This window comes from Sander vitreus, chromosome 5, assembly GCF_031162955.1.
Source record: "Sander vitreus isolate 19-12246 chromosome 5, sanVit1, whole genome shotgun sequence".
NCBI classification, from domain to species: Eukaryota; Metazoa; Chordata; class Actinopteri; order Perciformes; family Percidae; genus Sander; species Sander vitreus.
The window spans coordinates 31,801,453-31,827,633 of NC_135859.1; the positions used below are offsets into that span (position 1 = coordinate 31,801,453).

The window sequence follows — 26,181 nt, forward strand, 5'->3', positions numbered from 1 at the left end:
GTTGTTTTATTTCTTTAAAGCAGAAAATAGATCTTGAATAGTGAAAATTCAAACAAAGATGTTTAATACATAACTTCAAAAAGATGACAGCATTAATTGCTGGTTGGGTAAACTAAACATGAAATGTATTCATTTAATTAATTATTTGTTTCAATTACCTAGTTCAATATTTTATTGTGGAAAACTAAAGGTTCTGTATTTCTTTTAACCTGCATCTATATTCACTTCTGCAAAAGCAAGCATGATTCAAATGGTTAGCCGATTAAGTTGTAATCATTATTATATTATTAAGGATTGTTTCAACATTTTTATTCATTGTACATCATATTTTTGTATGGTAACACAGTGAGTCATTATGTTTGTATATATATATATGGTCCTGTGTCTATATATTACTGCGTATATGTATGGTCCAGGATGCAAGTTTTTATTTGCAGACTTGTGATGTATGATAATGATATAGAAAAGTACATAAACGTTAATCAAATTTTTTGTGAAGCAATAACCTGTTCCATTGTTACGCAGTACACCAGACCAAACTCTTAAAGTGGTTTATTATAGTTTTCCTTTTACACATATTGTAAGTTTTCACTTACAGCTTGCTCAAAATCATTATGTGGGCAACAGAAATTTGTGAAAAGAAAACATGACAACATCATATCATCTCCAAAAATCATATACAATATTGAATCATCCCCCAGCCCTAGTGATGAACTATCACAAGATACATGTGCCAGTTTTTTATAAAAAATGAAGCCTATTGCGTTTCAATTAAGTAAGTGCAATAGTTTATGAGAATACTTTTTTTTTTTCATAAAACCTGCAGGAAATCCTTAAACATTGCTGGATATGGACTAAAAACTGATCGCTTGACTCCAGGTCTAATTTTTCACCAAATTGTGTTGTAAAATATTTACAGATTTTTTAGATATTCTGCTAAGTTAAAAACGCAAACAAACAAAATAAAAACATGATATCTTTGGCGGAAGTCATTAGACAATTTGTGAGGGCATTCAGCTTTACACACTCAGGCATGTTAGGATACAGGTGTAAGAGTGTTTGTATCCTGCTTAAAACGCTTAATAAAGAACAGAACAATTTATGTATGTTGAATTTTTCTTTAAAATAAATCAGGATCCAGAAAATGTTAAACAATTATCCCGCGGCACATTCCTCATTCCTTTTTGACTTTGCTTCTAGAAAACATTTTTCGCAAAAGAAACTTTACTGCAGAAACAAAAACAGTAAATACTAGCAAAATAACTGCCAACAAAAACACCACCACATCAATTGAGTGGTACTGGATCATCGACATCTTGTAAGACTCCGTCCTTAGATGTGCCGCTCCTTTGTGCCTCATGACAAACTCAATCCAGAACATGGCCCGGTCCAGTGGTTTCATGGGCTGGTCTCTCTGCAGGTTGGAGAGTGCCTTCATCTTCTCTCTGTAGCTTGGGTCATAGAGTACCTCCTTCAGTGCCTCCAGGAAGTTATCTTTGTTCACAGTTGCAATATCCAGGTTTTTGGCCACACCTCTTACTTTCATCCTGAAGAAGTTGTCATGCTGGTCGAACATGAGGGGAAGGCCGACCAGGGGGACACCGTGGTAGATGGCCTCCTGTATTCCATTGGTGCCTCCGTGGGCCACAAACACTCTGGTCTTGGGGTGGCCCAGGAGGTCGTTTTGAGGCAGCCAGTCCAAGAGTAAGGTGTTGTTGCCGAGGGTGGATGGTCTTTTGCCTTTGTGCCTCCAGATCACCTTTTGAGGAAGTTGGGCGAAAGCAGCTGCAATGTCCTCAGTGATGTCCTCAGGAAGTTTTGCTACCAGGGTTCCCAATGTCATAACGATGACCCCATGTTCACCAGAGCTCTGGACAAAGTCCTCTAGTTCTTTAGACAGTGGCTCAGAGGGTTTGCACTGAAATCCTGACATGTAGATGATGTTTGGCATTGTGGGACGTGGAAACTCAAAAGTAAAATCATTCCTCATCAGCCAGATGTCTGCTGCCTGAAACAGCTCCATGTAATGTACATCATTTCCAAAGTAATGATGTACAAATGGTTTGTAGTTTGATTCTGTGACATACCAAGTTTGAAAACATGTGAAGGCAAAGTAAAATACATTTTTGATCCGCTGGGGAAACGTCATCTTGTCAGTCAGCTCTGACATTGGTATTGGGATGTAGGAGAGTGGGGAAGGAGCAATTGCATGATGCCCCTCACCCTGAATAGTCCACCTCACATTTAAGACAATTGGAAGACCCAAACGGTGAGCCAAAAGCACCCCACCACCAATCGCCGGGTCCGTCAGAACCAGATCATATTTGGCATCATGCAGGCTCTGCATCAGCTTTTTATTCTCAAACATCTCCTGCATCATCTGAATCACTTGTTTATTCATCTGATAGAACTGCTTCAACAGTCCATATTCCATAGATATACGGGCCATAAGTGAAGCACCTTCCCGCCGCATGTTAATCATCGTAATTACAAATGACCCAAAGCGTTCTTCATCAAAACCAGCAGAGGAATTTATAGTGATGGACTTGTAGTGAGGGGACTCTGGCTTGATGTACCAGCTGTCTGATGGCCGCATCACTGTGATTTCATGGCCTCTGGAGTGAAGCTCCTCGATAAGGACTTTCATGTTGACCCAGTGACTTCCATCCACTGGGAACACCAAGACTTTTCCTCCATTTGCCAAGGGTGAAGAGCAGAGCAGCACTGCAATTGCCACCAAGATCGGTTGGTACATCTCTGAAAGAAATTCTTAGAGATGTGAGGAAGTTAGATATGTCTCTCTCAACAAGGATTTACATTTCTTGAGGTCAAGAGCATGCATTGACTTAAAAATAACTTAAATAAATAACTTTAAAATATAGAATATAGAATAATTTCAGCTTCTTCATAGTTTTAGAAATGTCTATTTGCAGTCCTCTCAGATTAGTATATGACATATTATAGTATATATGATATTATACTGAGAGACAAAGGTTTTAGTCTGGAAAACAACTACTGAGCAATGATTGAATGGAAGCTAGACTTATTCGCACATTTTGGTTGGTAGTTTAGACAAAGATGTGACTTCTCGTAAAACTCCTGATGCTTGTAAAGATACTCTGATGTACTCTTATCTACAGGTCTGGTTGTGGTTAAGGTTCAGGATCCCTCAGCTCCTTGAAACTGGGATCAAACAAGCTTGTCACCTGGAAGTTGGACTCATTTGCAACCTCTGATTAGTGGTTTATAAAATGACATGTCTTGCAGTGTTGCAGGTCCTGAACCTGATTTAGAACCGCAACTGTAGATTAGATTACCTAATATGAAATAGTATTACATTAGAAGCACCATGCAAATTGCAGAACCATGTTTAATTTTACATCTGCAATACATAGTTCTATTTTCTCTCATTTTAGTCTTAAAAGCATTTACTTAGTAGATGTTTTTTTAAAAGCTAAAATTTGGTTTTGCAGGAGTACAGTCACATCCAAGAAGACTGCTTATAGTCCAAACTTTAAAAGAACAGAAAAGGCATATGTAATGTTAGTATCACAGAGGTAACATGTTCTTTTTAGTCTCTTTAGATCAATTCCATCCAAGATGATGTTAGTCAAAGGAAAGGGGCACTTATCTAATCAAGTGTAAACGTCCTTTTTAAAATGGATATGGACAGCACACATGCAGTTCTGTTTATACGTGTGTCCTCACATGCATAGATTGCGTGCATGCCCTAAACTTATGGGCTGCATTTTAGACGTCCACACAGATGTCCACATAGACCTTCGTGGACAAATTATGAAATTTACGTCACAAGAACTCTTGCAGCCTTGGGAATAGAAAGTGTCATTTGAACTTAAGAAGGGGTTCATGCTGATGTCTTATCAAAGGAGATAACTGTCAATCACCTGTTTACTTTAACCCTCCTGTTTGTCCATTTTCAAAAAGATTATCAGAAATTTGGGTTTCTTTAAACCGAATTGTCGACAGAAATAACGTGGATGATTCCATACAATGCTCTTCACAAGTAAAACAAATGATCAGTTCAATACTTTCATTGAATTTGGTGAATTTTATAGCATTTTATAGAATTTTATAGCATTTTAAGAAAACAATTGATAAAAGAACGTTGAAAAAAGTGACAAAATTGGCGGGAAAAGATCCAAAAACATCGGGGAAAAAAAGAAAAGTGTCGAAAAAGACAACCAAAAAGTTGAAAATAATTTGACCCTGAAAAACAAAAAGTTGCATAATTTCTTAGTTAAATTCATTAAGATACAAGCCAAATGTCCTCTGAGTCTTGGCTCTGGGACTAAGACTATAGTGTGTTAGACAATGCAATATAGCACCAGCGCATATGGTTGGATATTGACATTGTCACAACAACAATTACTACAACAGCAACATTTGCTGACTCTGTGATGAACAAATATCACCTACTCACAGCTGAGAGCAAAGTTTCAATAGTGCAGCCCAAATACAGTACACATTCTTACAAGGCTTTCCACAAATGATTGTCAGCAAATGTACACTCACTGCTCCTAGACCTATATAATTCTCAATTCCCTGATTACATAACCATACAGTGTGTAAATCCCCTTAATTCCCAAGATATTTACAAAAGCTGTTTGGATTTGGTAGATGTTTCCTCTCTCAGGTTTCACAGCTTTGTGTTCATGTACTTGTGTTGCTCAGTATAATAGGTGTTTATCCACTTTGAAGGGGTTTTAATAGCAGCTTAATAACATTTTGGAGACCTGAAAGTTGAGAGCAATGCATTAAATAACAAAAGACTACCAGTAATACATATTGTACAAGTGCATGTTCTCTGAATAAGGAAAGAAAAAAGTCTGACGGTGACATTTCTGCAGGAAACCTGAGGCCATTTTGTAAGCTGATACGCTATTGTTTCCCAAATAATTCCTCAATGTTCTTGCTGTAGTTGTAGCATACAGTAGAACATTTAGTTTTTTGAGTCTGAGTTTTCTTGCAGCCATGAGTCTGCTCATTTTCTTACAGTCTATAAGATGAACTTTAGGAATACCGTAGTTGTGAATTTGCATCGTCTGATGCCAGGTTGCTCAAATCATTCATAAAGTGGAGTACTTTTGTTGAACTTGTCAAAAGGAAACATGTGGAACGCGCTAGTCTTTGAGACCGTAGCATCCATTTGCAAATATTTTTGCTTCACACTCAATGCATGCACATATAAATCACAGTAACTTGCACGTAGAATAATTACATCATCCAACATGAAAACAAAAACGACTGCACCGAAAAGTCAGTCAAATATTTTTTTTAGCTTTATATCAACATGCCACCACCCTATGTCAGCTTGTACAACTCTTTCACTGGTCTTGATTCTTTGATCTCAACACTTACCACTTACCTCGTCCTAGTCAACAGATTTCACTTGTCAACATGAGCTTGTTATTTGTGCGTCCAGCCTCTCTCACAGCAGACGGATCACTGACTGACTGTCGTCCACCTCTGACGGTAAAGCAGTTAGGAGGGTGTAAGCACTGAACAGGAATAAAGTTCGGAGGGTGTGTGGTATGCAGCAGCTGCAGGTTGGTTATACAAGAGAGCTGAAATGAGGGGGGGGGGGGCGTGACTTGGACATTGACCATAAGATGTAGTACCGAGATAAGAGTGATATTGTTGCACTGGTTAAATAGAACAAAGGCAAACTATCCTGATTTGAAGACTTGAGAGATTTATTTTGTTTGTTTTAATCCTTATTAATTTACATTTCCTGCGCTTTGTCTTTTCTGTAAAGAGTTTTAATTTTTCCAACGAGCCGTTATTTTGTTGAGCACTGATCTTTAGGTATTCATGATTAGAGAAAATAATTATGAGAAACACAGAGGCAGCAATACTAATATTGCATTGTACAGCTAACATAAGACATTGAAGGTGTAAAGAAAAAAGAAACAAAAAAACAAAACAAAATTAAAAAGATAATGAAAATCTAACAAAAGAACTGAAAAACAAACAATTGAAATAAAATGTGAACAGAAGGAAGTTGAAATTAAATAATCTTAACATTGCATCTACATGCAGTAGATAAAGTATTCTTAGTCATGGTTGTTAAGTCAGTGTGATGAACCTTGAAGGTTATCATAGCGTGTAACCAAACATTGTGCTCATGCATGAACTACAGGTACCTTTGATACAGTCAATTTTTTTTTGTGAGACAAAACAAATATGCTTCACACAGAGGCTAAGGTGAAGGATTTTGTCAGGGAAAAAAACAATCTACCTTTTTGAAACAAGTCAACTTTACCTTAGATTCATATACACTCTAGCCTCAAATAGAGTATATCAGGCTGGAGATATACTTTGTGTTTTTCCGATTGTCTGTAAGTTGCATTTAAAAAAACTAAAACCTTAATCACTTCATGGGCTGACAGAGTAAAAAGGGACTGAAACACATTATAGAGTTCATAAAATGTCTCCTTTTCCCTCTTTTCTTCTGTCTCCAGCCCCACAGTCTACAAGCACTAGCAGTAGCCGGGCAGCCAGCGTGGCTCCATCCCCGTCCCTCTCCAGGCGCTTTGATAACGTCCGACCCCTGCCCTCTCCTAAAAGTACCCTCCGCAGACAGTGTAACAACAAACCCCAACCTCTTCTGAACCAGGACTCCCCGTCCTCTGATGCAGGTGGAAGCTGCTACACAGAGCTGTACCCTGGCCCCCAGAGCTACGTGGAGAGGCTGCGGGTGGAGGAAGGGTCAGTGGGCATCGATCAGCTGAGGTTGGAGGATGGGAACGTGTACTTCTCGCCAGTGGTGGAGGCGGTCTCATCTTTCAAACCGAGCAGGTATCTGTCGACGCTGATGCCCAAGGAGAATAAGCCTTTGGAAGTGGGCATCCTGCGGAGGGTGAAGGAGCTGCTGGCGGAGGTCGACCCCAGGACAGCGGCCAAACAGATCACCAAGGCTGACTGCATGGTACTGTTTAAAGTTGCTGTAATCTATATTTTTTAGAATAACAATTACTAAAATTACTATTTATAATGTGAAAAGGTTTGCTTGTTGTGTTATCACCCAACTCAACAGTTCTCCTCAACTATACCGAAGACTTTAGTCTCTTAAGGCTCTGACACACCAAACCGATAATCGTCCGTCTGACAGTCTGGTGAGGTCGGTGACTCGAGTCTGTTTGGTGTGTTCCGTGCCGTCGTCCGTCGGAGGGGCCGTCGGCCTGCATTTTTGCCGACCTGATTTGCTGGGTCGGAGGGCAGGCAGGCGGACTCAATGACCAATCTGATTGGTGGAGTGCTAACCCGGAAATGGCGAGCGTGATGAGTGACGAACGCCTCTCAAAATCTGTCGGAAATCTTTTAAACTGACCTTTGTCGATCTGAAATGAAGACAGATTCAGCAACTGTATGGCCTATGTCTCGCTTTACCACTATTTTCGTTAAATACGAGATCGTATTTCGAACAAGCCGCCATTATCGGTCATCTGGAGAAGCCAGACCCATGTGACGCGTTCGTCATTTACGGTTTTCATTTTTTGTTTTACGTCTCGCGCACAAGCAGAACGTACGCTCAAGTCGGCGTAGCTTCGGTGTGTTCCAAGGCACTTTTTGGACCTCGGGGAGCCGACTTATCAGTCCGACTGCCTTTTCTGCCGACGGTCAGCCGTCCGGTTGGTGTGTCAGGACCTTTAACCTCACTTTATGGCCCACAACATAACTGCTTTGATTGTGTCTCACCGCTTTTATCATTTCCAGATTCAACAGCTGTTGTCAGGGGAAAAGCTCTGTGCCCTAGCTTGTAAACCAGTCCAGACCAGTCTGCTAGTTTCCTGCTTCAAAACATACCATGCAATGCCCCAACTTACATGTATCACTCAGAGCCACGTTGTTGTGTTGTTCTGATTGGTTGTAGGTCTATTCAATTGTGTGTAGAGGTATTTTGGTCTGCACCGTTGGAAAACGCCCTTGGAAATCAAAAATGAACTGAGAGGTTCCAGAGTAATACGCATTTGCGAATCAGTCTGGCAATGCCATGCTATCTATTCCCCAGAAGCAAACAGCAGAAAGACACAGTTAGAAACCAGCTAGTGAAGAAAGCGGAACTTTAAGCAACTGAAGAGACATGTATTTTCCTCAGGAGTTGGCGGAAATCAAAACAGAGCTAAAAGGAGAGCCAATACTGGACATTCATCAGGTGGACACAAACATAACTTTAAATGAATGCTTATGTTGCTCAGTATCTGCTGGTGTGTAGATTGGGAACTGTTCGTCTAACTATAAGATGATAATGTGCCAATGTTGTGTTTTAATGCACATTTGTATTAATAATTTACAATGTTTTTCTTTACACAGATTAAGTGATAATGCATGACGAGGTGTTCAGAGACAAACATGAATATGGGCTGATATCTCAGAGTGCATTGTCTTGCTCATAAAATCAACCCTAACTAAAGAAAACCAAAATCAAACACATCACACACATATAGAGGGCTACACATGAAGTGCATTAAATCACCCAGCCACATATAAAGACACACAGTCAGGAGTAGATCAATAAAACTATGTCTGTGTTTCCCAGGTGGCCAGAATTCTGGAGGTGACCCCGGAGGTGCAAAGGATGATGGGAGTTAGTTCTGGGATGGAGCTGCTTACGTTACCACATGGCACACAGTTAAGACTGGACCTACTGGAGAGGTGAGAAAGAATTCAGAAATCCTGGGCACCCTAACCCAGACAACCTAGTCCAACCAGTAGTTCTCCATCAGAATACTCAATCAGAAGGGTGTTTCTTTATTGTCGCCAACGATCTTTGGCCGAGTACAGAAAGAGGCTTAGAGAGCAGCCCCAAATTTCATTGACGGAATTAAGGTCAACCAGCTGCAGCTGCTGGAATTTGCTGGCAGTGGCGTCATTTAAACCGGTAAAAAGCAACAGTCAGCACAGGCAATCCTCAGGAAAACACAGTTGCATTTCTGTTGGCCTTCTCTCAATTGGAAATCAACAAAGCCCCTTTCATTCATACAATGGGTCAGAGAGATGATGACCACTCTGAAATTATTCAGTACGTGGGTCTTGCAAAACGTTGTATACGACTTAGCCCCCTTTTATGGGATACGTACAAACTTTGTCTTTTGCTTGAATAGCAAATTAATCCTGTGTTTGTTTTACTACCAAAAGTATAGCACAAAAACACTTAAGAAGATAACTTTCATAGTCTGACTCAGTCTATATGCAAGCATCTTGCACATTTTCTTTTATCTATTTAATTTTTATATATATTTTGAAGCATGCACAGTCTATTTAGATATCTATTGTTTTCTTCATGTATTTGAGTGGGGTTTAGATTGGGAAATGCACTTTGTACTCATTCCTCTGAATAGAAAAATATTTAACAAGCTATCATGCTAAATGTTACATGTTAAATGTTAGCAGGTTCCCCTAAACGTGACAAAGTACAGCATCAAATTATGAGAATGAATGAAAGTGTAAAACTGAGACTGTACAGAGGATAGACCCTTTGATTTAGGTTACAACACGGCATGTGTGAAGTTTGTCCTAAGAACAGCAAAGTTGTCTCTCCATTTTTCATCCATCCAGTTTGGTTTTCTTTTTTGGGAGAGATGAAAATGTTCCTCCTGAAGCAAAATATGATTTTTTTGTCATTCTAATGCCTGGTGAATATGCGGATATGATTGTGATATATGAGCTAAACTCCTGCAGGTTCCAAACCATGGCGATCATGCTGGCTGTGGATGTGTTGGGCTGCACAGGGACGACTGAGGAGCGGGCCGGCCTGCTACATAAAATCATCCAAATCGCAGCTGAGCTCAAGAGCACCATGGGCAACATGTTCGGGTTCGCTGCCGTCATGAGAGCTTTAGAGCTGCCGCAGGTACACATGCGTCACTTAGACTGGAGTTACATTGATTGGATGATTTTTGGGGGTATTTTTGCCTTTATTGATAGAAATAGTGGAGACAGACAGGAACTATGAGGAGATATGCAAGAGGTGTCCCTGCTGAACATGAAAGCAATGTTATCCTCTGCAATAAAACCTGCAGTATACCCCCTCACCCACTGTCCATAAAAAACAATTAGCACGGCTGTACTTTGATAATACTGTGGCATGGCCATATTATCTTTGATTGGTGTTATAAATTTCGAAATAATGTATAGGTCCGTCCTGTGTTCTTTTTGTCAAAGTTAACATGACCCGGTAAGTTAGAGAAGGTATCATAAATGCCTTATCATTATTTTTAGTAGAGAAAACAACTCCTAAATCGTATTTGTCATTCATCTTTTGTGTTTTTTTTAAAAGTTTGTATTCAAGAGATTATTCATTTACAGAATCACATCACTGCATCACCTGTGACTGTACTGATAAATAATATAAATACAGTATAAAATCATGTAAAATTACCCCTTTAAGTTTATTCCATGTCAGAACAAACACCTAACAAAGAAACAAGAAATTAAATAAAATACAAAATCTAAAAACCTTTCTTGTACTTTTTCATTAAAATACAAGTTTATTTATTTAATTTTGTAAGCAGCTGAGATAAACATCACATACAGTGGAATCCCATTACACATTTTTGCCCTCCAAAACACTATAGAGGTAAGATATTGTGTTTAATTGAGTTCAAATAATGTTTGAGGCTTCCAAAGGTAGCTCTCAGTTCTCAGTCCAAGCGCAAGTAGAAGTGTAAAATGGGCTGGTTTAGAAACTAAACGGACTCGAGTGTAAATCCCTGGTTCTTTCTGGGGGTACCAGGGGGGCCTCACCCCTTACTGCCAGGTTTTAATGGTGATGTTTTACCCTCTCTAAGGTGTCTCGTCTGGAGCAGACCTGGACGGCGTTACGACAGCGACACACAGAGGGGGCTATTCTCTACGAGAAAACTCTGAGGCCGTTCATGAAGAGCCTGAATGACGGGAGAGGTAAGGGTTCCTCCGCTGCACGGTCCATTCGTAAAAACACATCTTCCTTTAAACCTGTTAACATCCACCGGGTCGCCGGTGGTGCGTGAGTTCTGACATGTTACATATAAGTATTTAAACACAAAAGTTCAAAACTTTTGTCAATATGGACATGCTTTACATCGTTTGATTGGTAAAATTCTCTGCAATTCAATCATTCAGTTCATTTAACTGAAATCATAAGCACCAAAGCATTATTCATGATCTTAGTGCTCATGCAAAATGATGACGCTTCTCTACCTGTAGGCTAGAAATAAATAACTATTTTGAACCATGTTTGAACTGCTGTAGTGTATGTTGTGTTTTAATCACATGCTAATCAAGCACATTTTCAGAAACTAGAAGAATTTAGGTTACAAATGAAGCCTCATACGTGCATTTTGGCCTTGCAATTCTTCTGTTATAAGCTTTTCCCTTTGGGAAAGGGAAATAGACGAAAATCAAGCAAAAGAGGTAAAACACTGACTCTGTCGGTGTGTCTGTCCTCCAGAAAGCTGTCCGCTGTCCAGCACCACCTTCCCCCACGTAATACCCCTCCTGTCCCTGCTGGAGAAGAGCATAGCGATGGGTGAGGGGACAGAGCCGTGGGAGACGGTGGAAGTCGGGGTGGACGTGGTCATGTTCCACCTGGGGGCGGCGAGGACCATCGCTCAGCTGGGGGGCATCTACCGCTCCAACGCCGAGAGCCAACTGCAAGGTAAGAGAGTGGAGAGAGGTGGGCTGTTGATCAAAACTGGTCAAAGGAAAATTATACCTGCATTATTTATGAATAACCAAATTAAAGTAATAGTATGTATGTCAAATTCAAATTAGGTTCACAATAAATGTTATTCCGCCTAGTTGTGTGCCAATCCAAAAAAATATGGGAAACTGTTTTCAAACTGCAATTACACAACACTCAAAGCAGAATCTGGCAGATTTGCCAACTTTCAGACTCAGAAATTCCTACACAACTAGTGGGTTTGTATATTCAGGCTGTTGTCAGTTGGCTGTGTGGTAGCCTGCTTTTAAAAATGTAATCAGAATGCATTGATTTGCTAAATTCTATGATGGCTAAGGAACTGTTTTGCTGACTTTTGTTGGGCTTTATGTGGACCAAACTCAATGTGAGAAGGCTATATGAGACATGCAATAAAACAGTCAAAGATATTTTACTTTTTTGATTAAATAAAAGCATGTCAATAAACTATACATGTCTGGCCCTTGATGTGATTCTCATTTTTCAGTGTGGCCCATAGTTAAATTGAGTTTGACACCCCTGACTTAAACCATATATGTTATATTTACCAGATTTAAATGATGGTGCCTTTTTTACAGGATAGAGCAATAGCCTCTCCAAATGTCTGTGCACGTCCCTGAATGGATATATACTTTAAACACACATTGTATGGCAACTGTGTACTTTTTGAAATTTCGAGGCCAGTTTAAAAGTAGGAATATATGGAACACACTGTATGCACTTTATTTTTATACAGTTCTGTGACAAAAAAAAAATCTTCCCAGCCCTTGTCACATGACCAATTAATGTTTCCATATATCCAAATGTTTGCCTTAAGAGCCCAGAGAAAATGTGTGTTGCATTTTGATATACAATTTGTTGAAAGAAAAAATTGAATAAGATGTGTTTCTTTAGTGAAATTACATTGTGTTGTTCTATGCTATCCAATATTTCCTATATTTCTAAGCAGATATATTATGCTGTATTCTGTCCCCCCCCTTTGACTGATTATTGGTCCCCCCCAGTGCCACCCCACTTAAAAAAATCCTGGAATCGCCCTTGCTACTAAAACCTTTGTCTTTCAAACATTTCTTGAAATAGTGTAACTGTCAACATTAAGGGTCTCCATCCACTTCTGTGGGCTGCCGCTTTAATTAAAGTAAAAAAGCTAAATAACATAACCTGACGCTGGTAATTTACCTGTTCTGTTTAAAATGTGTTTTATCAGACAATGCTTTTTTTAACCTAAGTTCGGCCCAGTTATAGAGGAGTAAGATGCCTTTTTCCCAGTTGTGTTTTTTTCTGAATTTATTATTTGAAGAAGAAAAAGATTTTAAAAATGGAGGTGAAAGTGAAAAAAAAAAAATCTGGTTATTATGAGCAAATTGTGAACTCTGCTGTTGATCCACTAATAAGGTGATGTTGATGTTGCAGGATTCCAGGAGCAGGCAGAGATCCTGGAGCTCTTCCTGACCGACTTCCAGATGAGGCTGCTGTGGGGGAGCAGGGGAGCCGAGGAGAGCCAGGCTCTGCGATACGCCAAGTTTGATCAAGTGCTGACAGCCTTGTCCAACAGGCTGGAGCCGCCTGTCCGACCGTGCTGACCCAAGACCTGTTTTTGATGACTTAGTTTATCCGGGATGAGCTCAGAAACACCTAGAGACAGATGATGGTGGAGGCACTGGAAGTATAAAGTAGTACAGCACCCTGGAGGACAGAAGATGCAAACCAAGAAACTACAAAATGTACAGTCGACTTGCACGGCATCACAGCTCCTGCTTTGGTGCTTTTTTTTTCTAAAACTGTATTTCATTTACCAATATCTATATTCTTAACACAACTTTAATGTTTCAAAGTGCCAATTCCAGAGGACTCCATGTATCCAACAAGGAACCAAAAATGTGAACGAAAGATATCTGTGTAAATATGCAGTACTGTGCCAGGTTCTGTCGCGGTACGGTGCTTTTGTTCGTCAGAAAAAAACAGGAAGTTGTTTTCTGTTTTTGTGGAAACATCTTCTGTGATGAGGCCGTGCCTCTCGGTCTGTTAGTTTAATGTATAGCAATGTTTTTATGTCTGCCTGAAGGCTGGACCTTCCCTAAATCTAAAACCGTATGTCATATTGTACAACCCAATAACAGAATAACATTGTATCTACATTTTCAGTTTATTGTATAATGTTTATCATAATGTGTTAATCATTAAGATTTTCTAATTTAAAGTGAGTATTTAATATAATCTGGGTTGAGATTACCACTATGTGAAGTGGAAGTGACTGAACTAAAGGTGAACTGATTCTAACCACATGAGTGCAGCACACAGGCACAGAGCATTTCTATTACTTTACATAGTATTAATGTCTAAAATTGATCTGAAATGTGAAATGGAAATAAAGCAGTTTACCTCACTGTCTAGCCAGTTTATCAGATGAATGAAAGAAACATGGGATTTTTGAAATGTTCTTTGAGATGTTGTGATATTTGATATTGATATTTGTGCAAGATGGTGTGATCACAAATGTACTGTATCTGTGAAGGAGCACACAGTAAGTATTTCACAACCTTTCCAAGCAGGTCACTCAAAGGCTACCGACTTGTTCTCTCTTAAGGAAACCTTAATCTCTTTAAAGCAGGGTTTTTCAACGTCTTTTAGGCCAAGGACCCCTTAACTGAAAGAGAGACAGAGCAGGGACCCCCTTACTACATATTTTGTATAAAATAAAGTTGCATATTAAACTGGGCCTACAATAACGTGTAGGGTGGCCTGAAGCCTTTGTACATACCTTATTGGTGCATAGAATACTAAGCTATTAAAATAATAATTGTTGTCATGATTTTATAAATCATGTTTAAATGTTAAACATACATGTGGCACAATGAATCCGTGGGATTATCTGTATCTGTGGATGGCTATCTTAGAGACTACCTATAGGCCAGTTAGCCTATCATCAGTGGGGCTTTTTCACAAATAGGTTGATTTACATTTGCTAATAATTTGTTGGATTCATTTTCAGACATCAATCTTCAAGAAATTAACAATAATTTGGTGGGCCCCCTGCAGTAACTCTGAGGACCCCCTCAGGGTCCCGGACCCCCTGTTGAAGATCTCTGCTCTAAAGTGGTTGGTTGTCTAAAATTTTTCCGGTGTGAAGTTTTTCCCTAAAAAATAAACTTAATTGCACCACAGTAGTATTAATGTGGAAATGGGAGCATTTCCACATTAATACTGTAGCCATAGGCGTAATCAAAACTGGCTAGGGCAACCCACTCCAAAAACCTATTAGATTATCCTTTACATAAATAAAGACATTGGCACCATACATTGACACAGAAAAGGGAAGAATTGTTGCTGAAAAAATTCACCATAATGCAGGAAATGAAGTCTTGATGTGATAAAAATGTTTCAATTTTGCTCAAAAGTGGAAATCTCAACCCCCCCCCCTTCCCCCCCAATGTTGAACCCAAAGTTACGCCCTTGACTGTAGCACCCTCTACTGTATGATATTTTATTTATTTTCTATCACACTGTAGGTTGTTTATTTCTATATATTACAGTTCATTACACATATCAACGTCTATTTCGAGTGTCTAAAATATTTTTTCTTTTGAATTATTTGCTGAAATCCTACTAATAAAACATAAGCAGCTATTACAGCAACGTTTCTAATCAAGTCTATTCTACCATGTTTCGCAAGTATGTCCAGTATAATTTCAATAAATTCAAATTTGCATATATGTCTTATAAAATACTGCATATACAGCAATAAAAGAAAATGTCAGTATGTTTCCAGATGTGTTTACCGCTGTGCTCTGGACTGTGATCCTCCAACGTGTCCCAAACGGTCCCAAACACTTCGCCCCATGCCAGATGCTTTCTGGGAAATGTTGTCCCATCTGTCACTTCGTTAAGCGTTAATGGACGCCTTCCTTGAAGTAGAAAAACTACAAACTGACCGGTTGTCCTTAGGAGAAGGTCCATTCGGTTTTTCTATCTGCCAGCAGCCAGCCAAAATGTTGGCCATCCTGTCTGTGCTGTTTTTATGCCTTTCTAATCCGGTCTGTGGCGTTTTTCAGAAACTTTACTGCAGCATATCAGAAAGCTGTGACTGCGACTTTAAGCCAAATATCAGAGGTAAGACGACATAATGTCGTAGCTAGCTAACGTTAACTGATGGGTGCTACTTATTGTTAGCCAGCTAGCGGCTGGGCTAAACAGCTAAACAAGTATGCCAAGATAGTTTGTCCAATAACTTAAACAAATGTAATATGTCTTGTTCGTGTGAAAAGGGTTGGAAAGGGTTAACCAACTGTCTTTATTTTACAGTGTTCACGAAGAGCTAGTTGATACTGTTACTGTAATCACTGATTTACTAGTTGGCTGTTATGCTAGCTAGCACAACCCAGGAAGTCTTCTCTGCTAATAAACATTGAAGATACAGTTTAAAGACGTTGGAACAAATCACTGTTTTGCAAGTTATAACTATGGGGGATATTTCTTAATATGCAGTTTAACACAATAGCAATGTGTGGTGGTTGCTACATGGAAAGTATTTGGTATATGGAATTACATTTTTAAATTAAATGTACACTTTATTCCATGGTAGGCAGACAGACACAGACTAGAGCCCATCACTAAAACAAACTGACAACAATACATTGGGCAATTGTGTAATTTAACAAAGGTACTTATACTTTTTATACACCTTTATACTTCTACTCCACTACATTTCAGAGGTAAATATTGTACTTTTTACTCCACTACATTTGTCTGATAGCTTTAATAACTTTTTTTTAAGTGAAAACCATATCTCCAGATGTGTTGATGTTGAACGTTTGTGATGAACTGAAGGATGAAGTGTTCCTTTATGTGTTGAGAAAATGTTCCCACTTCTTAAGCTAAATAAAGTCTTTAAAAGCCTGTTGGATCAGCTGGAAAATGCATCGTCACAGAGCTGAAAACAGGGCTGTTTTTCTACCATGATACCATGGTTCTCACAGGACAAACATATGATGATCTTAGAAAAGATGATACATTGCTGTAGATTAAACTACCTATCAGTATGTAAAGGGGTTAAAATGAGCCCAATCTTAAACATGTACAGCAGTAAAATGCAACATACACATTAATGCAGCAGTAATATTAATCCAGAAACATCAGATTTAATAGGAACACACTGGCAGGGAACATTTTTCTGCACAATCAATACTTTTACTTTACAATACTTACAGTACACATTTTCAAGTCAGGTTTTGAATGCAGGACTTTTACTTGTACTGGAGTAAGTACTGTTTAGTATATCTGTGGCTCCTTAGTTCCTGGACCAATTTGGTTGACAAGGGGCTCACGTTTTAAGGCTGTGAGTCAAGTAGGTGTTGAGGATGGTTGGTAACATTAACATCACAGGTGTCTTTATTTCCTGACAACCAGACCTGGAGTGGGATCTCTACAAGAATGTTTACGGACAACATCTGGCCCAGGAAATTGTGTCAGAGGAGGTGGCCAGGTTCCTTCAAAAAAAAAGCCCTGAGCGGCCCCTGGTGCTGTCCTTCCATGGCTCCTCTGGGACAGGAAAGACACTCGTCAGCTCCATGCTGGGAAATCACCTGTACGGCTCGGCGATGAGCAGCCCGTATGTCCACCAGTTTGTTCCCACGCTGCACTTCTCCTTACCTGACCGGGTCAAGGAGTACAGGGTAAGTTAGGGATCAGTGTGTAGGGCAGTGTTAATCTTGATTTAAGCAGGAGTTTAAGTTTGCGACAAAATCTAAAATGAGCCACAAAGAACAGATTCAATGTTTCCGGAGACAAAATGAGATGCAGCAATTGTTCCGTTTTACCTAATGCTTAATTTAGCTAACTTGCAGAAAGAAAACGGTGGTGGGTGGAAGAGAAGTGTCCTAATTTACTGGCATCCTTTGGCGCTCATGTCAGGACTGAATTTCCCTCCTTTGGTTTGCAGGAGGAGTTGAAGAGCTGGGTGCAGGGGAACCTGACGGAGTGCGCTCGCTCCGTCTTCTTTTTCGAGGAGATGGAGAAGATGCCTCCGGGTCTGATCGACGTATTGGAGCCCTTCCTGGGTCCTTCCCACATTGTGTTTCGCACTAACTACCGCAAAGCTATCTACATCTTCATCAGGTACGCACACACACTCCATTTTTTTTTTTTACGCAATTCTAATGTCAGTCGGAACACACCTGTGGAAAAACCAAACCAAAATTAATCAGCCACCATGACTTGAAAACAGAGGATATCCTAAATAAGTCAATATTATAACTATGAGTGAGGGTTTTGTAATCTGCTAATGTGATAAACTACTTAAATCAAGAGTTTTTAGAATGTAGTCATTATCCTGTCACCTCCATAAGTCCAAGTCAAGAGAGAAACGGTCAATACCGAGACAGAAAAAAAAGAATCCTCTTCAAGACCACTCACTTACCTGTTCATAATGTATGTGATGTGAGAGACAGTATATCTTCTACTTTAAGACGATCATTTTGCTTTATTATTTGTAATAATCAAAAAGCAAGTGCAGAGTGGTACACTATAGGATGAAATTAGGCTATATTATATAGTTAAAATATGAAATGGAAATGTTCCCATTCTGGAACTTATGACTTGTCTTGAAGAATTCATAGTCCAAAGTGCTCGCTGACATTGTGTCTGTGGCCAAAATGAAAATGATACCTGATGATTGAGGTATATGATGCAGCCAGGCATATACCAGGCGACCAGTCTCCATGCCCATTCTAGATGGATTTTGAGAGACCAGACTCGAGTACTACAGCCCTGCCTCCATGTGAAACTATGTTTTCAATGTGTGTATACATATATACCGGGGTTCAAACTCTCAACGCAACGTTCAAATAAAAAATGGCAGCGTTGAAGAGTTAATGTGGACTCTGAATGTGTTTTGTGTGTCTTCCCTGCAGCACCACAGGAGAGGAGGTGATTAAAAAATTGGCTCTGGAGAGCCGGCAGGCCGGACGGGACAGGGAGGAGATCAAGTTGGCCGAGTTGGAGGAAGCCATCGCACGGGCGGTTTACAACAGCACAACAAGTGAGTGTCTTTTGTAATTTATCTTGAAAACATTCAGCGAGAAGTACAGACCGTATATTTGACACGGCACTTTATTTTCCTATTTTTAAATTCACATGTTGCTCAGCACTTCACCAGCCGTTCCTTCTGCCAATATTTGTGGTTTAATTGGGCTTATGTTTTCGTGTGCAGTCACCAGTACATCTTACTCTGTGGAAAACAGTATGCACAAAGCTATTCAAAAGAAATTGTGTATTTAAATACAGTACATTCACAAAGTATATACATTGGAGAAAAAACTAATATGGGCCAATTTAATAACTGTGTCAGGATTATTCAGAGAATATTGTGAGAGCTCCGTTATTTACATGTAATGTTTCAAATTCCTTATATAGAGCCACTAATTAATCCTAATTATGAAGAAAGTTGCTGCTTTTCTTTGTCTCATCTGACATTCACTGATTATCTTCGGTTTTTGATGAAATAAACAACACACAATACAACAATGTTTTGGAGAGGATTACAGCCTCCTCAGTGCACAGTAATGAGCTGAATGTTGGACACGCTGAGATGAAACGGCTCCTCCTCTTTGTTCAGTTGATCAAACAAGCTAATTTCCCCAGTTACTGTTACATTACTGTCAGACGAAAGGAAACAGAGTTGAATTTCTCTCTCCAGGCGGCTTCTTCCAGTCCAGCATCATCCAGCAGAAGCTCATCACGCGCTACGTTCCATTCCTGCCGCTGAGCCGACGCCACGTGGAGCGCTGCGTCCACTCGCAGCTCTGCCAGCGGGGCAGCTGCGGCCGCAGTGACGTGGTGGAGGCAGTAGGGGGCGATATGATCTACACTCCCGTTCAGGGACAATACTTCTCCAGCACCGGCTGTAAGGCCGTCTCCGCCAAAATCAACCTCTTCCTGTGAGCCGAGGGCGGGACTGAACTGTTGATTTATTTATTTATTTTTTCCAAGGACTAAAAGGGAAACTCCTTCTGAGGTGAGTCAGTGAAGAGAAACAGATCCCCGAGTCTGTTTCTTCCACATGGAGGTAAGAGCAGCATCAAGGACGCCGCCTGCACTTGGAATCAAGGGGAATTGAACTCGCAGTCAGCAGTCAGCTTTGTGCTGCCAGTGCAGTAGTTCCATGAAGGCATCCTTGGTACTAACTGTGAGCACACAAGAGTTTATTCTCTAAACGTTAGTCAGTGTCTGAACCAGGAGTCATGTCACGCTCTACCTCAAACCCAACTCTACCGTTAATTTATGAACTCTAAAGTTACAGGTACAATGCGCTTTCAGATTTCCTGCATGCAGCAGTTAAACAGGGAGATGAAATCTCAATCTTGTATTTCCGAAATGTTGACTTTTCATGAGCTTGAAAATGGGTATATTAGCTGGATTTGGATACATATTTGGCTTTGTTTAAAGAGTTGGTAAGCGAGCACTCAAGTGAGCACTCATGAACTCACTCAACGTGTGTGAAAGTGTAAGAAAAAAACACTAGAATCATAAATACAAGTTTTCACTTAGCAACACTTTAAGTGATTATGTAATTCCATGTGAGATTGAGAAATTTAAGAAATATACCAGAGCTTTAAGGGAAGAAATTTAGGGCAGATGTTTTGGCTCATGCCATCATTGGCACTCAACCAAATCCTATATTTGGTTGAGTATATATATATATATATATAATTAAACAATATACAATGATTACAAGTTTTGCGACCAAATAAAGTCCTTAATTAGAAACCAATTATCATTAAATGATCAGCTTCCTTAAAAACTTATGACTTCACTCAGCAACATTTAGGTTTCCTCTAAGTGATCAGCATCCAATGTGTCATACATTTTGTATTCAAAATGTACATTGTCTTCTGGAAGGCTGTATTGGGACTCAAGATCCTGACATGCCTATTAAAAAAAAAAATGTAGGAAGAAATCTGAAAAAGAAAATGGATTTTACTTGAAGCTGGTTTTGTTCCTTTGCTGCGGTCCAGCGTGGGTGATGTCATGGTTTTAGAGCACATCGACCATTCGGCCACCAGGGGGCAGTAAATACTTAACTATGCCAAGAGTGAAAGAGGTGAAGCAGAGTTCACCTGCAGCTCAGTGCATTTTAATTCAGTTGAGTTCTGTCAAGAAAATGATGTTTAAGTTATATTTTGTTTCTTTACTGTAAAATGTTAGTTTTAAAAGTTATGCGTGTGTTTTCAAACGCACTCAAAGTGCAATTTACGTCTTTGGAGGATGAAATGGACCTGATGTATTATTATTATAGTCTCACTCTGCCTTTGTGAAGGCAAAGTGTGTGATGAGAAGTCAGTATGCATCCGCCAAAATGCATACTTTAATTCTGCAATATTGCCATGATTTAATTTTTGAAATCATTGTAATGGTTTACATTACATGACGGCTGTGTGAAGACCTGCGGCAGCAAGGCAAGACAATTTAAATGCCATGAAAATCATGCTTAATTGAATTTACAAGTGCAGTACATGAAGAGGATGATCTTATCGGAGCAAAGACTCCGTAACATACTTAATATTGACCCATAACAGTCAGAAGTCTGTAACGTACAGTCCGTCTTTACTGTTTTATGAGTTTAATGTGTTTTGCTCCTTCCAGCCAGCTGTTGGTTTCAGTTGTTTTATTTTCTATTCTATTTTTTAAATTAAATAATTGCAGGGACTTGAACGTTGTTGAACCTGTATTGTACACAGAGAAGACAGCCTGTAAACTCCCACCAGACTCCATGTAAATATCAGTCGTTTTTGGTATGGCCAGGCAGGGAGAGTATTACCAGTTGTAATCAAACTTACCCTGCCAATAAACTACATAATCTCCCCTTTTAAGCCACAGCAATCACAATCAGAAGCAGACATAATTTGTTGGGTGTCTTTTTGGACAATTCTGGCATCTTCTGTCGTTACATGACCACTAAGGTTCCTGTGTCAGCCACTGAAGTGCCTGGATGTTGGTGACTGAAGCCAAATACAACTTATTGTACTACAGTGTAATGAAAACAATAAATGCATTTAAATGCACAACGAAACTGTTGTTCTGTTCTCTTTCAGACATTGAAAAAAAAAAAAATCCATTAAATACATCAACATTTCTGTCTACGCTCTAAAACAACTGCGTTAGTGATTTTTGTTTGAACACATTTTCTCTGCACTTTGCTTGGTTGAAATTATAATTTTTAAAACCACATTTTAAAGTAATCTTATACATTTGGTTTTTTTGTTCTCTTTTTCTATAATAACATTATTTCTCCATATTTCATCCACCTCCAAAACATTTGCAAAGCCATTTGAAAAGATTTTAAAACCTGCATTGTTTATATAATGACTACTTCTTTCTTGGCAAATTGCAACAAAAACACATACATTACATGAGAACATTTAAGGCCAAGCACGGCAGGCACATTGTTTTTTTAACGTACTGGTCAATGTTTAGTAGGCATGGGCCGGTTACCGGTTTCAAAAAGTCTCGGTTTCTTCAAAGTCTTCAAGGACAGAAAGTGCAGTTTAGAAATCCCTCTCCCTGCCACTGTGCACTGTGTTTCAAAATAAAATACATTGTGTTCAATGAAATAAAAAGTTGTTTTTTTACCCAGACATTTAAAAAAAATAATACATTTATAGTTGTAATTGTAATACCGTAAAACCGTGATATTTTTGCTGAAGGTTATCATACCATCAGAATCTCATACCGGTCCATGCCTAATTTTTAGATTTCACTCTATTTTGCTTCCATAACGTGTCTTCTTTTAGAGTAGTGGAAAGGAAACATCCAAAATACACATTTAGGTGTTTATTTTACTGCACTTTGTCTATTTGCGTCTGTAGATTTCTCCTAAGGGTATAGGATATACGTATATATATTTATATATGATAGAAGATAAAGCATGCTGAGGATTTTATTAGATATTGTGTCTGTAAATTGTGGTTTCTAATAAAAATGTATACCATTTTACAATCCATTAGTTTAAAGGCTGTTTTCTTAAAATGAGTTTGTTCTCAGATTCCGGGCGCTACTTCAGGAGCACCTACAGACACTTATGGGTGTTGAAATGAATCATTGCATCGCGATGCAGAGCTGGACGATTCTGCATCGTTGCAGTGACATTATTGCCTCTGTTACTTGTTGATTTTCCGTTCGCTGCTTTTTAGTTTTTGCCTTTTGTCTCTTGTGTTCAGACTTTGTTGCATTCAGGAATTGTCTTTTTTTTTGGAGCAGATGCAATAAAAAGGGAAGTTCATATACACTCACCTAAATGATTATTAGGAACACCATACTAATACCGTGTTTGACCCTATCATATCAATATGGGCCAACATTTCTAAAGAATGCTTCCAGCACCTTGTTGAAGCAATGACACAAAGAATTAAGGCAGTTCTGAAGGGGAAAGGGATCCCTCACACCGTTACACCACCACCAGCCTGCCCAGTGGTAACAAGGCATCAAGGAACAGATCCATGTTCTCATTCTGTTTATGCCAAATTCTGACTCTACCATCTGAATGTCTCAACAAAAATCGAGACTCATCAGACCAGGCAACATTTTTACAGTCTTCAACTGTCCAATTTTGGTGAGCTCGTGCAAATTGTAGCCTCATTTTCCTATTTTTAGTGGAGATGAGTGGTACCCGGTGGGGTCTTCTGCTGGTGTAGCCCATCCGCCTCAAGGTTGTAATGAGTGCTTATTTGAGTCAAAGTTGATCTTCTATCAGCTGGAATCACTCGGCCCATTCTCCTCCGACCTCTAGCATTAACAAGGCATTTTCGCCCCCCAGGACTGCCGCATACTGGATGTTTTTTCTTTTTCAGACCATTCTTTGTAAACCCTAGAAATGGTTGTGCGTGAAAATCCCAGTAACTGAGCAGATTGTGAAATACTCAGACCAGCCCGTCTGGCACCAACAACCATGCCACGCTCAAAGTTGCTTAGATCACCTTTCGTTCCCATTCTGACATTCAGTTTGGAGTTCAGGAGATTGTCTTGACCTGGACCACACACCTAAATGCATTGAAGCAACTGTCATGTGATTGGTTGATTAGATAATTGCATTAACAAGAAATGTAACAGGTGTTCCTAATAATCCTTTAGGTGAGTGTATATCTGACTGTTTGAATTTGTTGAAAACCACATGTAGCAATATATAATAATATTGACGAGGTGACGCATCGTGATGCATTGTGATATCGAATCGATTCGAATCGTTGACAGGATAATTGTAATTGAATCGTGAGACCAGTAAAGATTCACACCCTGACAACAGACACCAAACCGTACAGTTTCATTCCTATCTATATTCTGAAGGTTCTTACAGAGGGGTTTATTTATGTATCATTCATAGCCTGGTTTATAATTAGAACATACATAACAGAAACATGGCGAAAATGTTCTTTTATGGCTGTTCTCAGTCATTAACTCAACATTATTTAGCCAATGTGGGATATTTGGTTGTGATTACTTACTAAATGAATGATAACACAGAGAGGCGTCTCAGCAACTTATAGATAGTGGCCTCACAGATTTTATGTTTAAAATGCAGCACAGATGGACTGCACAAAGATCAATGTAAAAAAAAAAAAAAAAGCATATAAAGGTGCATAGGCCTATATTACCAAATCCAGTGGTGGAATATATCTAAATACATTCACTTATGTACAAGGTATTTGAGGTATTAGAACTTCACTTGAGCATTTCCAGCTTTTCCATCAGCCTGACTTTTGGTAGTTTATCAGGACCTAAAAGTGACATTGATGTCTGAAAAAATGGTGTAGTATTGATACATGTTGTTTTTCCTCCACCTGTCACTGATGGAGAATGAGTGGAGCTGCTGTTTGTCAGCTCTGAACAGGAAGCAGAGGAGATGTGATCTCGGTGACAGAGACGTAGCTCCACTATCTCCTTCAGCAGGAAATTAATAGTTTCTCCATCGGAAATGAACAGGTGTCAGAGGTCTTTAGTATGTGTGTGTGTGTGTGTGTGTGTGTGTGTGTGTGTGTGAGTGGTGTAGTCTACGTGATACGCAGGTATACGCAGTATACCTACTAAGAAATCTCCAGGATTTCCATATACCCACGTAAAAATGTGCAATGATACGCAACAACATAGTTTTGTGACAGAACTTTCACTTCAGATATTTGTATTAACAAACACGGGGTCGAGTAACGTGACAGCAAACTGAACTAACACTGCAGAACATGCAGAGAGACTTTTCTCATCTTTCATCGACACACTGAGCGCAGTGCGTAGTGTGCCCGTAGCGACGAAAGCTTATTGCTTTGGGGTCAGCTTTTGTGATCCAGGCTCAGGGCCTCATCATCAACACATCTGGAGATGTTAACATGGTCATCTGAAAAGTAACTAAAGCTGTCAGCCAAATGTAGTGGAGTAAAAAGTACAATATTTACCTCTAAGATGTAGTGGAGTAGAAGGTACTAAGGTATTAAATGAAAATACTCAAGTAAAGTACAAGTATCTCAGATTTGTACGCAAGTAGAGTACTTGAGTAAATGTACTTAGTTACATTCCACCACTATCTTCAAAGGTCTGATTGCTGCAGAAAGATGAAACCTCAGTGGTTAGGAACAGGAAGAGATTTGCTGTGATGAAACCTGCAGAAACTGCTTAACAGTTTCTGAAATTATCTGTGTGTTTTTGTATAGTTTTTCTTTTTTTAGCTGTGTGTCAAACTCAAGGCCCGTGGGCCAAATCAGGCCCCTCGCAGATTATTATCCGGCCCGCATATCAATTTAGGTTCACAATACATTTTCGTCCACCTAGTTTTTGTCGTCTTTTTCTGACGTTGGTGTCATTTTTTTTTGACAATTTGTAACTTGTTTCCGACGTTGTTGTCACTTTTGCCGAAGTTTTTGTCTTTGACTTCTTTAGGACTTTATGTTGACCAAACTGTAAGGGAGAAGACTATATGACACATGCAATAATACAGTCTAAGATATTTGACTTTTTCGATTAAATAAAAGCATATCAATAAACTAAACATGTCTGGCCCTTGATGTGATTCTTATTTTCCAGTGTGGCCCTTAGTGAAGTTGAATTTGACGTCCCTGCCCTAAAGGGTCACGGTGGAATTTTCTCTGTAACACTTTTTTGCGTTCCCCCTGATCCATAACATTAGTTAGTGTGCTGGTCCAGTCCAGTTATATAATACACTGCCAGTTTAGGGAAACGCTCTGCAGATACTACAGAAAGCAGAGATGATGTGACACTTTACTTATTACTTTTATTGCTCATTATTCCTTTCAAAAGTGTTGTTAAAGTCTGCTGATGAAGCTCTGGTAAAAAGCTAGTAAGTGGAATAAATCTTACTGGAAAAAGGCTAATGATGAAGAAACACTGGTTTAGGGATGGCCTAGAGATGTAAGACGTTGACCAACATCCCAGGTTCAGCCCTTCCAGAGATCTGTGTTGCCCATCATCTCTTTCTCTCTCAT

General features: G+C 39.4%; 2 protein-coding genes and 1 pseudogene across 5 annotated transcripts in view; 2 read left to right on the forward strand and 1 right to left on the reverse strand.

The window, feature by feature from the left end:
- The window catches only part of sh2d3cb (SH2 domain containing 3Cb), a 38,962-nt gene extending 24,875 nt beyond the window's left edge, over positions 1-14,087 (forward strand). For all 4 annotated transcript variants that reach the window (XM_078251491.1, XM_078251489.1, XM_078251490.1 and 1 more), the window contains 6 exons: positions 6,483-6,949; positions 8,561-8,676; positions 9,703-9,874; positions 10,812-10,923; positions 11,453-11,659; positions 13,115-14,087. In XM_078251491.1, coding sequence (XP_078107617.1) covers positions 6,483-6,949; positions 8,561-8,676; positions 9,703-9,874; positions 10,812-10,923; positions 11,453-11,659; positions 13,115-13,284 — 1,244 coding nt within the window. In that variant the 3' untranslated portion in view covers positions 13,285-14,087. The remainder of the gene's footprint in view (positions 1-6,482; positions 6,950-8,560; positions 8,677-9,702; positions 9,875-10,811; positions 10,924-11,452; positions 11,660-13,114) is intronic.
- Positions 547-2,764, reverse strand: LOC144518660 (UDP-glucuronosyltransferase 2A2 pseudogene; annotated as a pseudogene).
- A 1,553-nt stretch (positions 14,088-15,640) lies between the features above and the next one.
- On the forward strand, positions 15,641-22,695 carry tor2a (torsin family 2, member A). The gene is made up of 5 exons (XM_078251493.1): positions 15,641-15,811; positions 17,108-17,373; positions 17,640-17,815; positions 18,610-18,737; positions 19,395-22,695. Exons 1-5 carry the CDS (start codon positions 15,691-15,693, stop codon positions 19,637-19,639), a joined length of 936 nt encoding a protein of 311 aa, XP_078107619.1. The 5' UTR covers positions 15,641-15,690; the 3' UTR covers positions 19,640-22,695.
- The last annotated feature ends 3,486 nt before the right edge of the window (positions 22,696-26,181 follow it).

What these genes read in the sequence shown, in the direction of transcription:
- tor2a (XM_078251493.1), top strand. Translation starts at nt 15,691, where the DNA reads ATGTTGGCCATCCTGTCTGTGCTGTTTTTATGCCTTTCTAATCCGGTC. An exon ending in CTTTAAGCCAAATATCAGAG is followed by an intron (nt 15,812 to 17,107) that starts GTAAGACGACAT and finishes CCTGACAACCAG; the next exon opens with ACCTGGAGTGGGATCTCTAC. An exon ending in ACCGGGTCAAGGAGTACAGG is followed by an intron (nt 17,374 to 17,639) that starts GTAAGTTAGGGA and finishes TTTGGTTTGCAG; the next exon opens with GAGGAGTTGAAGAGCTGGGT.